Raw genomic sequence first — 16,299 nt, 5'->3', positions numbered from 1 at the left:
CCTGTAATCCCAGCACTTTGGGAGGCCAAGTGCGTGGATCATGAGGTCAGGAGATAGAGACCATCCTGGACAACATGGTGAAACCCCGTCTCTACCAAAACACACAAAAAAATTAGCCAGGCATGGTGGCGCATGCCTCTAATCCCAGCTACTCAGGAGGCTGAGGCAGAAGAATCACTTGAACCTGGGAGGTGGAGGTTGCAGTGAGCCCAGATCACGCCATTGCATTCCAGCCTAGGCATAGACAAGAGTAAAACTATGTCTCAAAAAAAAAAAAGAAAAGAAAAAAAAAAGAAGAAGAGACAATGACACGGCTTATAAAACTTGCCAAAACAAAACCAACTCTCCAGTGTGAAATTTTAAACAAATGCTTGTGGAAATTCATCTTAGCTATAATCACTTTAATTCTTTTTCTTTTAAACTAAGTTTGAGGCTGGGCATGGTAGCTCATGCCTGTAATCTCAGCACTCTGGGAGGCAGAGGCAGATGGATCCTTTGTGGCCAGGAGTTCAAGACCAGCTTCGTCAACATGGCAAGAGCCCATCTCTACTAAAAATACAAGAATTAGCCAGGTCAGTGGCATGTGCCTGTAGTCCCTGCTACTCAGGAGGCTGAGGAGGGAGAATCACTTGAACCTGGGAGGCGGAGGTCGTAGTGAGCCAAGATCGCACCACTGCACTCCAGCTTGGGTGACAAAGTGAGACTGTATCAAAAATAAAATAAAATAATCTGAACTGGACAGAATTTACATTAATTCTTAATATGGGTATTAAGATATTAGTAGTTTACATCTGACCAAGCTCTATAAGATCAACACAGCAACAATATTTAGATTATTCATAGAGTCTTACCTCAGCTCCAACTTATAATACTGAAATAGCTTTCCAATGACTTTCCGGTCTCTAGCCTCTACTTTCTTTTCCTAAAACATACTCTTACTCCTCAAGTCTACTTAAAAGTTTAAACTCCTTAACAGCATAACTTAGAAAAAATTCCATTCACCAAATTAAAAGAAATTGCTCAAAGAAAATGAAAATCGAGAATGTGTTCCTAAAAGGAATAATTAACATTCCCCTCTCCACATCTGTGAAAAACAGCAACAACACTCAAAGCCTCCGTAATAATACTAGAAGATAAACTAGCTAGACTATTATCTCATTAAAAACAGGGGCCATGTCAGTCTTGTTCACTGTAGCTACTAGCAGTTCCTAGCACGGACACATACTAAGTGCTTAACAATGTGTTCTGTTTTGTTTCGTTCTGAAGAGACAATGTCTTGCTCTGTCAGCCAGGCTGGAATGCAGTGGCATGATCATGGCTCACTATAACCTCAAACTCCTGCACTTGAGCGATTCTCTCGCCTGAGCCTCCCAAGGAGCTGGGACTACAGGCCCACACCACTACACCAGCTAATTTTTAAATTTTTCTGTAGAGATGGGGTCTCACTGTTGCCCATTTGTGAACTGCTAGCTTCAAGCAATCCTGCCGCTTTGGCCTCCCAAAGTGCTGGGATTACAGGCGTGAGCCACTGCGCCCACGTAACAATGTTTCTCGAGTGAATACATGAACGGCGCATCATCTATGGAATACTGTGCTTTACGCCAAGTAGTTTGCATTTATTATTTAGTATTCATAACAGTCTACCTGCAACCATTGCTTTTCCTATTTTATAGAGGAGCCAGAGGTTAAGTAAATTCCTCAGAGTCTCACACACAGTGAATGGCAAAGCCTGGGTTCAAATTCAGTTGCCATTCTCCAAAGCTCATAGATTTCCAAGCAACTTCTCTTTCAAAAAGCACAAAAGAGAACTCTTCAGGATAAAAGAATTATTCTAAGACACAATTGTGATAGTGGCTGCTAGAGTGAATAAATTTAGTATAAATCACTTATAATAAATTTTTTCTTTTTTAATTTTTTTGAGACGGAGTCTCACTCTGTCGCCCAGGCTGGAGTCCAGTGGCATGATCTTGGTTCACTACAACCTCCGCCTCCCAGGTTCAAGCAGTTCTCTGCCTGACCCTCCCGAGTACCTGAGATTACAAGTGCCCGCCACCACGCCTGGCTAATTTTTGTATTTTCAGTAGAGACGGGGTTTCACCATCTTGGCCAGGCTGGTCTTGAACTCCTGACCTCATGACCTACCCGCCTTGGCCTCCCAAAGTGCTGGGATTACAGGCATAAGCCACCGTGCCCAGTCATGAATATTACATTATGTAAAGTATGCCTTAATAAAGTTTAAGAACGAGGCAGATCTATGTGTAGTGATTTGGAATAAACTATAACACATAAAGTGAAAAAAATCTAGGCACAGAGCAGAAGATAGAGATACTCCCTTTTGTATAAACATATGTATATGCTGACAGAAGAATTCATCTTTTTCTGGAAAGGTTCAGAAATAACTGTAAACAATGACTGCCTCAAGAAAAGGTTCTGGGTACCTGGAGTAGGAAAAAGCCTACTTTTCAGTATACAAGCTTTTCTACTATGAACTGTTCATTATGTCCATCTATTATCTTTCCAAATTAAAAAAAAAAAAAGAAAGAAGAACTGGGAATATAATGATCAGTGTAATCATGTGCATTTAACTATATTATAATTTCTTAAATTTTAAGTATCTACATAATTACATAATCCTATTTCCACTTAAAAGGAAAGCAGATTCAGAATATGAGAGTGATTCTCTTCATTCCTGAAGAAAAATTACATTTCAGGCTCCCCTGCTAAACACTGTCCATCTTTGGATCCACGATACCTTAATACAGCCCAATAAATTCTCACAGAAAAAAAAAAAAAAAAATCAGAGCCTTTACTTCTAGGTATCAATATTTAAGAAAATCTAGTTTTTAATATTTTAACTGTATGATAGAATTTTTGAGTTTATATTTTAGTTCCCCAAAAGACTATTTTAGCATATGTTATTTAACATATATAAACAGTTCTCAATCGTCCACATTATTTTTCGATTTTTGAAGAAAAAATAATTCACTTTAAAACACTAAAAAATTTTAGAAAGCATTCTACCTGTTGATCAAGTATTCATCCTTTGTCTTATGATGAAACACAGGAATTGGAACACCCCAAACTCTTTGCCTTGATATACACCAATATGGCCGCCTGTCCATCATTTCAACCATGCCATTCAGTGCTGATCCAGGAATAAATTTCACCTTTTTTAACAATTCCTGCAATTAATTCATAAATCAAGTCTTGTGAGAGAAAGTAGAACAAGTATTCTAGAACAATCAATTTTCCAAATGCATTTCTTTCTTTTGGATGTTTGTAGCCATTCACATGCCTCCCTTACCCTCCCCTCAAAAAAACAACTAAAAAACTGAAAGATTTCAGAGCAAATAAGCCAAATTAAAAATGGAGCCACGAAGAACTTAGTAAATAATATCAGGAGCAGTGATAATATCAGGAGCATTGTTGTATTTTTTAACAATGTTACAAAAGATTTCGTACCAATTTCTAATTTACACCAACCCTAGATCAAAACTGGTAATAAAAGCTTTCATAGAACTATTATTCTTCACTAAACTATAGTTAAAATCAATTCAAACTTGATTTCCACCATTTTTTAGAATGCTTAAGAAATAAATTACTGTCGTAGGCTGCCAAAAAAAGATTGTAATATACCTAATTTTACATAATGTAGTTTACACTATAGAAAACACTTTCTCAAAATAAGCCCAAGCATGTGGCTCAAACCTGTAATCCCAGCATTTTGGGAGGCTGAGGTGGGAGGATCACTTGAGCCCAAGAGTTCAAGGTTGCAGTGGGCAAGGAGCATGGCACTATACTCCAGCCTGGGCAACAGAGCAAGAGCCTGTCTTTAAAATAAATAAATATATCTCTCTCTATCAACAAATGGATAACAGTTATTTCCTCTCAAGAAAGCTCCCTTTCTCCACTTCCACAATAAGGTTGAAAACTACTACCATTTAATTTAATTTGTCAATTAGCAAAAGATTAATTGTACAGCAAAAATGTTTAACAGTCTCCAAAAAGGTCAAAATGCTAACTTCATTTTAAAAAATCTTTCTATCCATTAATAAATCATTTTTACATTTTCAGAGAAGGTTTAAATGGTTTCCTCACTCACCATAACTACCAGAAGTTCCCTCCCCCAAAGCTCTCTGTAGCACCACCTATTGGCAGAATGACAAAATCTCTACAAATCAATTTGATTAATGCTATACTTGGTTTAAAAGTCTAAGAAATGTGAATATTGACTAGATATTTGATTTTGCTAAGGAATAAATATTACTTTTTAAAGGTAGTGATAATGGCATGGGAATTATGCTTTAAAGAATCTGGCCAGGCATGGTGGCTCACACCTGTAATCCCAGCACTCTGGGATGCTGAGGTGGGTGGATCACCTGAGGTCAGGAGTTCGAGACCAGCCTGACCAACATGGAGAAACTCTCTCTCTAATAAAAATATAAAATTAGCCGGGCATAGCTGTGCATGTCTGTAATCCCAGCTACTCAGGAGGCTGACGCAGGAGAATAACTTGAACCCAGGAAGTAGGGGTTGCTGTGAGCCAAGATGGCGCCATTGCATTCCAGCCTGGGCAACAAGAGTGAAACTCCATCTCAAAAAAATAAATAAATACAGAGTTTATCTTTGGCTCATGCCTGTAATCCCAGCACTCTGGGAGGCTGAAGCAGGCGGACTGCTTGAGCTTAGGAATTTGAGAACAACCTGGGCAACTTGACAAAACCCTATCTCTAGAAAAAATACAAAAATGGCTGGGCACGGTGGTTCACGTCTATAATCCCAGTACTTTGGGAGGCCAAGGCGGGGTGGTTCATGAGGTCAGGAGATCAAGACCATCCTGGCTAACACGGTGAAACCCCCTCTCTACTAAAAATACAAAAAATAGCCGGGCATGGTGGCATGCACCTGTAGTCCCAGCTACTGAGGAGGCTGAGGCTGGAGAATGGCGTGAACCCAGGAGGCAGAGCTTGCAGTGAGTCAAGATCATGCCACTGCACTCCAGCCTAGGTGACAGAGTGAGACTCTGTCTCACAAAAAAAAAAAGGAAAAAGAAAAAGAAAAAATACAAAAATACAAAAATTACCCAGGCATGGTGGCACAGGCCTGTAGTCCCAGCTACTCAGGAGGCTGAGGTGGCTGAAGTGGGAGGATCGATTGAGTTCAGGAGGTAGAGGTTGCAGTGAGCTGAGATCACACCACTGCACTCCAACCTGTGTGACAGAGAAAGACTCTATTTCAAAAGAAAAAAAAAAAAGTTTATCTTTCAAATATATGTGCTAAAATATTGCTGGGACAATATATAATATGGAAGAAATAATGCCTGCAGTTTGCTTCAAAATAATCCAATTGTTAAAGGGTAAAAAGTGGGTGGTCGGAGGGGTGTAGATAAAAACAAAATTAACAAAAGTTGATTATTGTTGACACTGAGTGATGGGAATATGACAATACATTATCCTATTCTCACTACTTCTGCAAAGAACAATTTTTAACTTTACAAAAAGTAAAAAAAAAATAAATAAACTTGGCTTAAATATATTGCATCAGACTTAGATGTTCTACAACCAAAAATCAGTGCAGAGCTGCAATTTACAAATTTTAGCATTGGCAAATAAGGAAGAAAAAGACAAAACGCACTATATATTACAGTTGTCCACATTACACAAGTATAGAAAGTATAAACTGCTATAAAAAGCTTTGGCAAGGACCCCAGATTGCCAGGTCAATAAATGAACCAGCTAAATACAGTAGTATCTTTCAAACTGTAAAGCAAAACACCTACATATTGAACCTGGTTAACACATATATATTTAAGCTCTTTCATTAAATAGACTCAAGTGGGCCGGGCGCAGTGGCTCAAGCCTGTAGTCCCAGCACTTTGGGAGGCCGAGACGGGCGGATCACGAGGTCAGGAGATCGAGACCATCCTGGCTAACACGGTGAAACCCCGTCTCTACTAAAAAATACAAAAATCTAGCCAGGCGAGGTGGCGGGCGCCTGTAGTCCCAGCTACTCCGGAGGCTGAGGCAGGAGAATGGCGGGAACCCGGGAGGCGGAGCATGCAGTGAGCTGAGATCCGGCCACTGCACTCCAGCCTGGGCGACAGAGTGAGACTCGGTCTCAAAAAATAAATAAATAAATAAATAAATAAATAGACTCAAGTTGTGAGAGATGTTTACACACACACACACACATATATATACATACGCCCACATAGAAAGATACATATTAAATGAAAGGGCTCAAATATATATTAAGTATTTAGAATACCAGTTATAAGTATTTGTTACCTCAGAGCAATAACTTTGTATATTTTTCGTATTATTAGTTTTTCTTTTTAATACGCTTTCTTTGTAACTAGAATAATAACTGTTTTAATTGATTGCAATTTCAATCTTAAGGAAGCAAAGCGTTTAAAAAAGTTTTACTGACTGCTTATTATATATCAGACCATATTCTGGAAACTTGTATTTCCTTACTCCATGAGATAAGCATTATTATCACTTTATATAGATGAGGAAACAGAGGCTATCGCAGGTTAAACTAGGTAACGCAGTTCTGCCAAATTCTATGCAACTTTGACTACACTGGGCAAGAAAGTCTATCTAGTAACTGTGTGATTTGGACAAATCACTTAACCTCTTTATGCCTCATTTCCCACACATGTATAATGAAAAAATGGAAGTCCGAGGTCCTTCCAGATCTAAAATTCTACAATTTTATGAAATTAAACCATAATAGCAGCAATACCTATAACTCCCGAAACCCCACGTCAACCTCACATGCATACCCTTTATACTGAGGGAATGATATGCCCAACCCCTTATAACAGGATGCTTTTTATACCTTGGCTGCAATCTTAATATCTGCGATGTTTATAAACCACTGCTTGCTGGCACGAATAACCACGGGTTTCTTGGTCCTCCAGTCATAGGGATAGCTGTGCACCAATTTTTCTTCTTTCAGCAAATTCTTTGCAGTCTGAAGCATCTTTATAACTTTAAAAAAAAAAACAAAAAACCAATTATATTACACATAAAAAGTACTGTGAAAATGCCAAAAATGCTCTAAACTTCCAGCAAGTACTAAATCTGCAGCAACAGGTGGCAATAGATTAGTCAACCTGCTGGCTGCAGTGGCTCACATCTGTAATCCCAGCACTTTCGGAGGCCGAGGCAGGCAGATCACGAGGTCAGGAGTTCAAGACCTGCCTGACCAACATGGTGAAATCTCATCTTTACTAAAAATACAAAAATTAGCCAGGCGTGGTGGCGTGTGCCTGTAATCCCAGCTACTCAGGAGACTGAGGCAGGAGAATCGCTTGAACCTGGGAGGTGGAGGTTGCAGTGAGCTGAGATCGCGCCATGGCACTCCAGCCTGGGTGACAGAGCAAGACTCCGTCTCAAAAAAAACAAGAGTAGTCACCTTGGTTGGGTGTGGTGGCTCACACCTGTAATCCCAACAATTTGGGAGGCAGAGACGAGAGGATCACTTGAGGTCAGGAGTTGAAGACCAGTCTGGCCTGCATGGTGAAACCTCATCTCTATTAAAAATACAAAAAAATTAGCAGGGTGTTATGGCGCACACCTGTAATTCCAGCTACTTGGGAGGCTGAGGTTGGAGAATCATTTGAACCTAGGAGGCAGAGGCTGCAGTGAACCAAGACTGCGCCACTGCACTCCAGCCTGGGCAACAAAGCAAGACCCTGTCTCACAAAAATAAAAATAAAAAATAAAAAAGAGTAGTCAACTTCCAGGTATCAAAGGCATGCTCTGGCATTCTCCTGGAAAAAAAAGCAGGGACTATAAAATATTAATCAGACTCCAAATTATGCCACTTTCACCTCTTTTCACGTCAAAGAAAAGATGAACAGATTATATCTAGAATTCTAGATTTGAAGTTTAGAGCCATAATCTTTCATGCCATGAACCTTAAAATGGTCTCCAGTAATCTGGAAGAAACCAGGTGCAGTGGGTTGAACTGTGTCCCCAAGATCTATTCCGCAGCACTAGAGAATGTGACCTTACTTGGAAATCAGGCCTCTGCAGATGTAATCAAGTTTAAATGAGGTCACATTGCATTAGGGAGCACTGGTGTTCTTAGAAGAGGACAGAAAGAAGATTATGTTTTTGCCACTGATTCAGCCATGTGAAACTCATCTCATTACCCTTTTCCGGGTTTGAAGCTGCTCTCTCTAAAAGTGCCATCTCATTGTGCTTGGTATCAGTCAATGCTAGAGAAATCCTGAACAGCTTATGTACAAAACTTTTTTAAATTTTTGTATTATTTTGAAACTTTGTTTCTTTGGGTTTGTGGCACCCTGGCCACCCAATTTGACTGTGACAGCCATTTACAGTCCGTGGGCTGGCAGTTTTGTTTTTTTTTTTTTTTTTTTTTGGTTTTTTGAGATAGAGTCTCGCTGTATTGCCCAGGCTGGAGTGCAATGGTGCGGTCTTGGCTCACTGCAACCTCTGCCTCCCGGGTTCAAGTGATTCTCCTGCCTCACCCTCCCAAGTAGCTGGGATTACAGGCACCTACCACCACACCTGGCTAATTTTTTGTATTTTTAGTAGAGACAGTGTTTCACCATGTTGGCCAGGCTGGTCTTGAACTCCTCTCCTGACCTCGTGATCTGTCCGCTTTGGCCTCCCAAAGTGCTGGGATTACAGGCCTGAGTCACCACTCCCGGCCAGGCTAGCAGCGTGCTGATCTTTTAAAGTTTCTTTCCCTACCCAATCCCCACTTTCTGGTAAGGTTTCTGTAAAGTCTGTCAGGTGTACATCCTGCAGCTTACTAGCTTAAAACGTACTGTCCTTTGATGTAGTCTCTTTGGGGCCCACTGGGAGAAACAGAAATCAATAGTCCACCTGTTTTGATAATGAATATTGACAAGTGTCTTTTTGAAATAAAGAACCAGTCCCTCCAATAAAACAAAAAAGAGAGGAGAGGATTCACAGAGAGACATATAAGACCTAAAGAAGGTGGCCAGGTGTGGTGGCTCACACCTGTAATCCTAACACTTTGGGAGGCCTAGGCAGGTGGATCACTTGAGGCCAGGAGTTCGAGACCAGCCTGGCCAACATGGTGAAACCCTGTCTCTATTAAAAATAAAAAATAGGCTGGGCGCAGTGGCTCACGCCTGTAATCCCAGCACTTTGGGAGGCTGAGGCAGGTGGCTCATGAGGTCAGGAGATCAAGACCATCCCGGGTAACATGGTGAAACCCCCTCTCTACTAAAAATACAAAAAATTTGCCAGGCGTGATGGCGGGCACCTGTAGTCCCAGCTACTCGGGAGGCTGAGGCAGGAGAATGGCATGAATTCGGGAGGCGGAGCTTGCCGTGAGCCGAAATCATGCCACTGCACTCTAGCCTGGGCGACAGAGCAAGACTCAGTCTCAAAAATAAAAATAAAAATAAAAAATAAAAATAAAATTACGGCCTGACATGGTAGAGGCTCACGCCTGTAATCCCAGCATTCTGGGAGGCCAAGGCAGGCAGATCACCTGAGGTCAGGAGTTCAAGACCAGCTTGGCCAACATGGTGAAACTCCATCTCTACTAAAAATACAAAAATTAGCCAGGAGTGGTGGTGTGTGTCTGTAATCCCAGCTACTTGGCTGGGTAAGGCAAGAGAATTGCTTGAACCCAGGTGGCAGAGGCTGCAGTGAACTGAGATTGCACCACTGCACTACAGCCTGGGCAACAGAATGAGACTATGTCTCAAAAAAAAAAAAATTAACTGGGTATGGTGGCGTGTACCTGTAATCCCATCTGCTCAGGAGGCTAAGGCACGAGAATCACTTGAACCCAGGACACAGAGGTGGCAGTGAGCTGAGAGCACGCCACCTTGGGTGAGGAAATGAGACTCTGTCTTGAAAAAACGAGTAAGATCTAAAGAAGGCCATGTGACAAGAGAGGCAGAGAGTGGAGTAATGCAGTTATAAACCAAGGAATGCCAAGGATTTCCAGGAGCCACCAAAAGCTAGAAAGAGGCAAGTAAAGATTCTCCCATAGAACCTTCAGGAAAACATGGTCCTGCCAATACCATGAGTTTAGACTTCTAGCTCCCAGAACTTGAGAGAATAAATTTCTGTTGTTTTAAACCACCAAGTTTACGGTGACTTTTTATAGTAGCCCTAGAAAAGTAATATATGAGGTCTAATTAGTCTTAGTCTTAGGGTAGGCAAAGAAAGGTTTTCATAGCACCTGGTCTCTGAATCTGTAAAGAAAGACAGAAAGACAATTCAAGGCTGGAGGATTCCCAAGATTCTAATACATAAACCATGCCATATAGGTCAGTTATTTACAAGGGTTAAAAAGTGAGTGGGAAATGTGTAATTTACAGTCAACATCCAGCCCTGATCTTGATTTTTTTTTTTTTTGAGACAGAGTCTTGCTCTGTCGCCCAGGCTGGAGTGCGGTGGCCAGATCTCAGCTCACTGCAAGCTCCGCCTCCCGGGTTCACGCCATTCTCCTGCCTCAGCCACCCGAGTAGCTGGGACTACAGGCGCCCGCCACCTCGCCCGGCTAGTTTTTTGTATTTTTAGTAGAGACGGGGTTTCACCGTGTTAGCCAGGATGGTCTCAATCTCCTGACCTCGTGATCCGCCCGTCTCGGCCTCCCAAAGTGCTGGGATTACAGGCTTGAGCCACCGCGCCCGGCCCCTGATCTTGATTTTATCCTTCCACAAAAGTAATACTACTGATTATTATCTCCATAGCCCTAAAATAACTTCACTCCCTGTTGACTGCCCTGACTTGCTTAAATAAAGCAGCTTCAAAGCAAAAGATGAAAAAGTCGCAAACTCCATTTTAAAATGTGGTAAAACAAGACATAATTTATTTTTTTGTTTCTGTTAAAGTATAAGAAGGGAAAACAGGTAGCAAAGGTTACTGCTAGCTACTTTTCAGAAAATATGTATGATATCAACAGATATGATGCTCACCCACATCAGTTCCCTCTTCAAGGACAGCCTTGTTTTGAAGTTCAGGACCTGCAACATCTGTGAAAACTCCATCTTCATCCACTAAACAATCCTATAAAGTATCATTTTGAACAATTAAAATATCAAGACATTTTCTCTTATGACAATATCTGGCAAAACAATAGATACAAAACATCTCAGTATAGCCTAGTCTTTTTCTACATTGAAATTCTAGGTACTTGGCCAGGTGTGGTGCTCAGGCGTGTAATCCCAGCACTTTGGAAGGTCGAGGTGGGCGGATTGCTTGAGGTCAGGAGATCGAGACAATCCTGGCCAACATGGTGAAACCATATTTCCTACAAAAATTAGCCAGGCGTGGTGGTGTGCACCTGTAGTCCCAGCTACTCGGGAGGCTGAGGCAGGAGAATCGCTTGAACCCTGGAGGTAGAGGTTGCAGTGAGCCAACATCATACCACTGCACTCCAGCTTGGGCGACAGAGCAAGACTCCATCTCAAAAAAAAAAAAACAAAAAGGAAATAGGAATTTGTGAATTTTATACATTTAGATCACCAAAGCTATAATGTGTTATTGAAGCATATACATAAAACTTTAATAATAAAAGTAACAAAATATATGAAAACATCTTTGAGTGGTCTCTATTGTTTCCAAATCTATGCCTATGTACACAGTTGTTCCCTTTCAGACTCACCTTTTAACTAAATGGAAATACTTGCTAAGTAACTGAAGTATGTAAAGTAAATGGAGAGAGGACTGTTTAGCTAAAACAAACAAACAGGCTTTTTCAGGGAGTAAAAGTAATCTGTCTATGTGACTTAATACTAGAATGAAAATATTTTAAAAGTGCCCCATGATATATATTCTTCAATTCTAATGTGATAATTTTCTCCTAATTCTGGGAAATCTTTTTCAATTAGTATGAATTAATGAAACTTTAGAGTACTACACAAAGCTAAGCATTTCACAATTATGATGAAAAAAGTCATCATTTTAAAAAAATAAAGATGTTGGTTAGAATTTATCATTTCCTTTTATTAAGATGAATAATTAAAAATGAAAAAAGAGGAACAGTACCATGGGCAGGTTGTGCTGAGACGCTACCCCGTAATCTTCCATACCATGAGCTGGGGCTGTGTGAACCAATCCTGTTCCTTTTGCCATGGTCACATGATTTGCAGGTAAAAGAGGAGAGGCTTTATCAGGAATTAACGGATGACTACAAGTACCATTTTCCAAATCTACACCTGTAGGGAAAGAAAACCATTATTAAGAATCATTTTATACGGCAAGTCTATTTCCTTAAGCTTAGCAATAGAATATCAGGTTAAATGTACAGAATCTAGAACAATACTGGCTAGGCTTAAATTCCAGCTTCCCTTTTAACTTTTTCTGTGACATTCTGGAATCTACAAAATGGAGATAATTATGGTTCCCACCTCAGAGGGTTGCTGTGAGAATAAACAGAGTTAATGTAGTTTAACTGTTTTGATACTTACTGTATCTACCACTTAATACTCTCCCTCACCACCCTCCCAAAAAGATCTCTAAGTAATTAATAAGAAATAATTCATTTTTTTCTGGAAAGAAAACCTACCCCATACAAATCACTTCATTTTTAGATCTTCAACATTCCTATTACTTTAATAAGTAGTAAGCTACGTGACACCAGCTTATTTTGACAAGGATAAGAAATATACATACTCCTCCACAATATGGTGACTCAAATAGCAACTCAATAATTATCTGATAATAAGAATTTGAGGCCGGGCGCGGTGGCTCAAGCCTGTAATCCCAGCACTTTGGGAGGCCGAGACAGGCGGATCACAAGGTCAGGAGATCGAGGCCATCCTGGCTAACATGGTGAAACCCCGTCTCTACTAAAAAATACAAAAAACTAGCCGAGCGAGGTGGCAGGTGCCTGTAGTCCCAGCTACTCGGGAGGCTGAGGCAGGAGAATGGCGTAAACCCGGGAGGCGGAGCTTGCAGTGAGCTGAGATCTGGCCACTGCACTCCAGCCCGGGCGGCAGAGCGAGACTCCGCCTCAAAAAAAATAAAATAAAATAAAATAAAATTTTAGTCCAGGCACAGTGGCTCATGCCCTTTATCCCAGCACTTTGGAAGACCAAGGCAGGAGGATCACTTGAGGCCAGGAGTTCAAGACCAGCCTGGGCAATGTAGCAAGACCTCATCTCTACCAAAAAAAATTAAAAATTAGCCCAGCACGGTGGTGTGCACTTGTAGTCCCAGCTACTCAAGAGGCTGAGGCAGGAAGATCACTTGAGCCTAGGACCCAGAGGCTGTAGTGAGCCAAGATGGCACCACTGCACTCCAGCCTGCGCAACAGAGCAAGACCACATCTCAAAACAAAACAAAACAAAAACAACAACAAAAAGCTAATTTTAAACTTCCCTAGACTTTCATAATTATATTTCAAAAGCAGTGACTACCTCAAAAGTCCTAAATTATAGCTCACCAAGAATTATTTTAGGCTAGGCAGAGTGGCTCACGCCTTTAATCCCAGCACTTTGGCAGGCCAAGGCAGGCAGATCACCAGAGTCCAGGAATTCCAGACCAGCCTGGGCTACACAACAAGAATTCATCTCTGTAAAATATTTTTTCAAAATTAGCCGAGTGTGGTGGCATGTGCCTATAGTCCCAGCTACTTGGATGGTCAGGGCGGGAGGATTCCTTGAGCCCGGGAGTTTGAGGCTGCAGTGAGATGACTGGGCCACTGCATTCTACCTTGGGCAATAGCCTGAGACCTTGTCTCTTTAAAAAATAAAATAAAATAAAATTCCTTTGACAGAAGAACTGCTTTCCAAATAATTTTCAGAATTTATTCAATTCTTTATTAAAATTATATATCAAAAATAAGCACATTCACTTCCTTTCTTGCTACTTTTATTAAAACAGATAAAAACAATTTTAAAAATTAATTTTGCATAAAATTTTACCAGGTAACTATTGGATATTGCCAGAAACTTGTTTTACCTGTTGTACATTTATCAATATTCATATTTTTCTGTACTCCTATCATGCTTAATGTATATTCTCCTTTAGTGTAATCAATGTAAAATGTATTCTAGAAAGGTAGAGGACTTATCTGTTTCAATTCACAATAGGCAGTTCAGCAAAGTAGTAAATTCAAGTCAGTCCAATACTTTGGTGACTATGTTGTCAGATATCTAAAAATCTTTACCTGAAAATGTTGAAATAGTCTCAAATGCTGTTTCCAAAGTAGAAGCCACAGATTCTACTTTATCTGCAGCCAGTACGTAGAGGTCTCCAGACTTAGAACATTTCACAACAGCATACCTAACATAAAATTTTAGGAGAGAATTACTACTAATGAAACAAGAAAAGCCACAGATATCATTTTAATTTTTAAATATCATTTTAGAAAAAACTGACGTCAGGCCGGGCACAGTGGCTCACGCCTATAATCCCAGCACTTTGGGAGGCTGAGGCGGGCGGATCACCTGAGGCTGGGATTTTGCGACCAGCCTCACCAACATAGAGAAACCTCGTCTCTACTGAAAATACAAAATAGCCGGGCGTGGTGGTGCATGCCTGTAATGCCATAATCCCAGCTACTCAGGAGACTGAGGCAGGAGAATTGCTTGAACCCGGGAGGCAGAGGTTGTGGTGAGTCAAGATCACGCCATTGCACTCCAGCCTGGGCAACAAAAGGCGAAACTCGGTCTCAAAAAAAAAAAAAAGAAAAAAGAAAAAACTGACTTCAAGATCAAACTGTACTATTTTCAAAACACTTTGTAACTTATACTTCTACTTCATTTTCCCAAAAAGCCAGATAAGGCCTTAAAAAGGATCACCTAAAGGTTAATAAAATCTATATGAACCTAATAACTAAGTTATAACTCATTAAATCTTAAAATAATAAAGAGGATAAAATAAATTCAAAATAATGTTAATGATGGAATAGATTCTATTTGTGTATTAAAAAAATGCAATAATATACCCACTTTGATTCAGGCATATAGCAAACAGCTTCATTGGCTGGAATCGTCCAAGGTTGTGTGGTCCAGACCAAAAAACTAACAGGAGATGAACCATCTGTGAAGATAAAATTGTAAATATGTTAGCAAATGGGATAATTCTATAACTTTAGTACACTCAAGCTATGAATAAATCTTACCTATAAGAGATGCCAATTTAGGAGAAGGTTTCAAGAGAGGAAATTTTACATATATTGAACGACTGACATGCTCAGGATTATATTCAAGTTCTGCTTCAGCCAATGCAGTCCTAAGGTTTAAAAATATTAAACATAAATATTTCGAAGCCTCACAAATTTCTCCCTTTTAATTACCAAAAAATGCATATATACCTAGATGAGGGAGACCAAAACACAGGTTTGTAAGATCGATAAACCAAGCCCTATAAAAGACAAAAATATGATGTTAAAGGTAGAATTTCATAACACATACTTCAACCTACTCAAAGAGAAAAAATACTTCTTTACCTTATCATACATTTGGTAAAAAGTTCTCAACTGTTTGGCTTCATACTTTCCATCAAATGTATAGTAGCAATTATTCCAATCTGCCATTATTCCCCAACGAATAAATGCTGATTTCTGTTTCTCAATGGCTGCTTTAGCAAATGATCTAGCTAAAAAAAAAAAAAAAAAAAAAATTTTTAGTTCCTATGATAATGTATAACTTGACAATGAAGTCTTTAATATCCTCTGCATTTATAAAAGGGCAGGGGGCTGGGTGCAGTAGCTTATGTCTGTAATTGCGACACTTCGGGAGGCTGAGATGGGAAGATTGCTTGAGGCCAGCAGTTTGAAACAAGGCTGGGCAACACAGTGAGAGACGGTGTGAAGTAAATTATTATTTTGGTTTGTATTTTTATTATCCTATTGCACCAAAGAGGACCAAATGGTCTTAAAAATTCTTAAGCTCCTTTCGTGCCTCTGACATAAAAATCTTTTTATTTTTGTTAAGGTTGTTTTTAAACTTCTCTTTGGCTTGTATCTGAACTGATTAATTTAGAGGGCTTTCCGATTTAGCTGGGGGGTCTTTCTAGGCAGCTTTTGTATCTTTATTAATGTGATTGATTTTTTAGCAAGAAATTAAAAGATATGTCATACCTAAGGATCAAAGATTAATTTGAGGCTAGGCACGGTGGCTCACATCCATAATCCTAGCACTTTGGGAGGCAGAGGCAGGAGGAACACTTGAGCTCAGGAGTTCAAGACCTGCCTGGACAACATAGTGAGACCTCATCTCTTTAAAAAAATAAAATAAAGGCCGGGTGCGGTGGCTCAAGCCTGTAATCCCAGCACTTTGGGAGGCCGAGACGGGCGGATCACGAGGTCAGGAGATCGAGACCA

General features: G+C 40.2%; 1 protein-coding gene across 1 annotated transcript in view; it reads right to left on the bottom strand.

The window, feature by feature from the left end:
- IARS2 (isoleucyl-tRNA synthetase 2, mitochondrial) overlaps positions 1–16,299 on the bottom strand; it is a 77,095-nt gene that overhangs the window by 35,447 nt on the left and 25,349 nt on the right. The window contains exons 4-12 of the mRNA XM_011929458.1: positions 15,424–15,572; positions 15,289–15,338; positions 15,097–15,206; positions 14,924–15,014; positions 14,140–14,255; positions 12,015–12,184; positions 10,943–11,033; positions 6,844–6,995; positions 3,022–3,182 (exon numbers count right to left, since the gene is read on the bottom strand). Coding sequence (XP_011784848.1) covers positions 3,022–3,182; positions 6,844–6,995; positions 10,943–11,033; positions 12,015–12,184; positions 14,140–14,255; positions 14,924–15,014; positions 15,097–15,206; positions 15,289–15,338; positions 15,424–15,572 — 1,090 coding nt within the window. The remainder of the gene's footprint in view (positions 1–3,021; positions 3,183–6,843; positions 6,996–10,942; positions 11,034–12,014; positions 12,185–14,139; positions 14,256–14,923; positions 15,015–15,096; positions 15,207–15,288; positions 15,339–15,423; positions 15,573–16,299) is intronic.

This window comes from Colobus angolensis, unplaced genomic scaffold (genome assembly GCF_000951035.1).
Source record: "Colobus angolensis palliatus isolate OR3802 unplaced genomic scaffold, Cang.pa_1.0 Scaffold81, whole genome shotgun sequence".
Taxonomy (NCBI): Eukaryota; Metazoa; Chordata; class Mammalia; order Primates; family Cercopithecidae; genus Colobus; species Colobus angolensis.
This window is presented reverse-complemented; position numbering and strand designations above follow the sequence as displayed.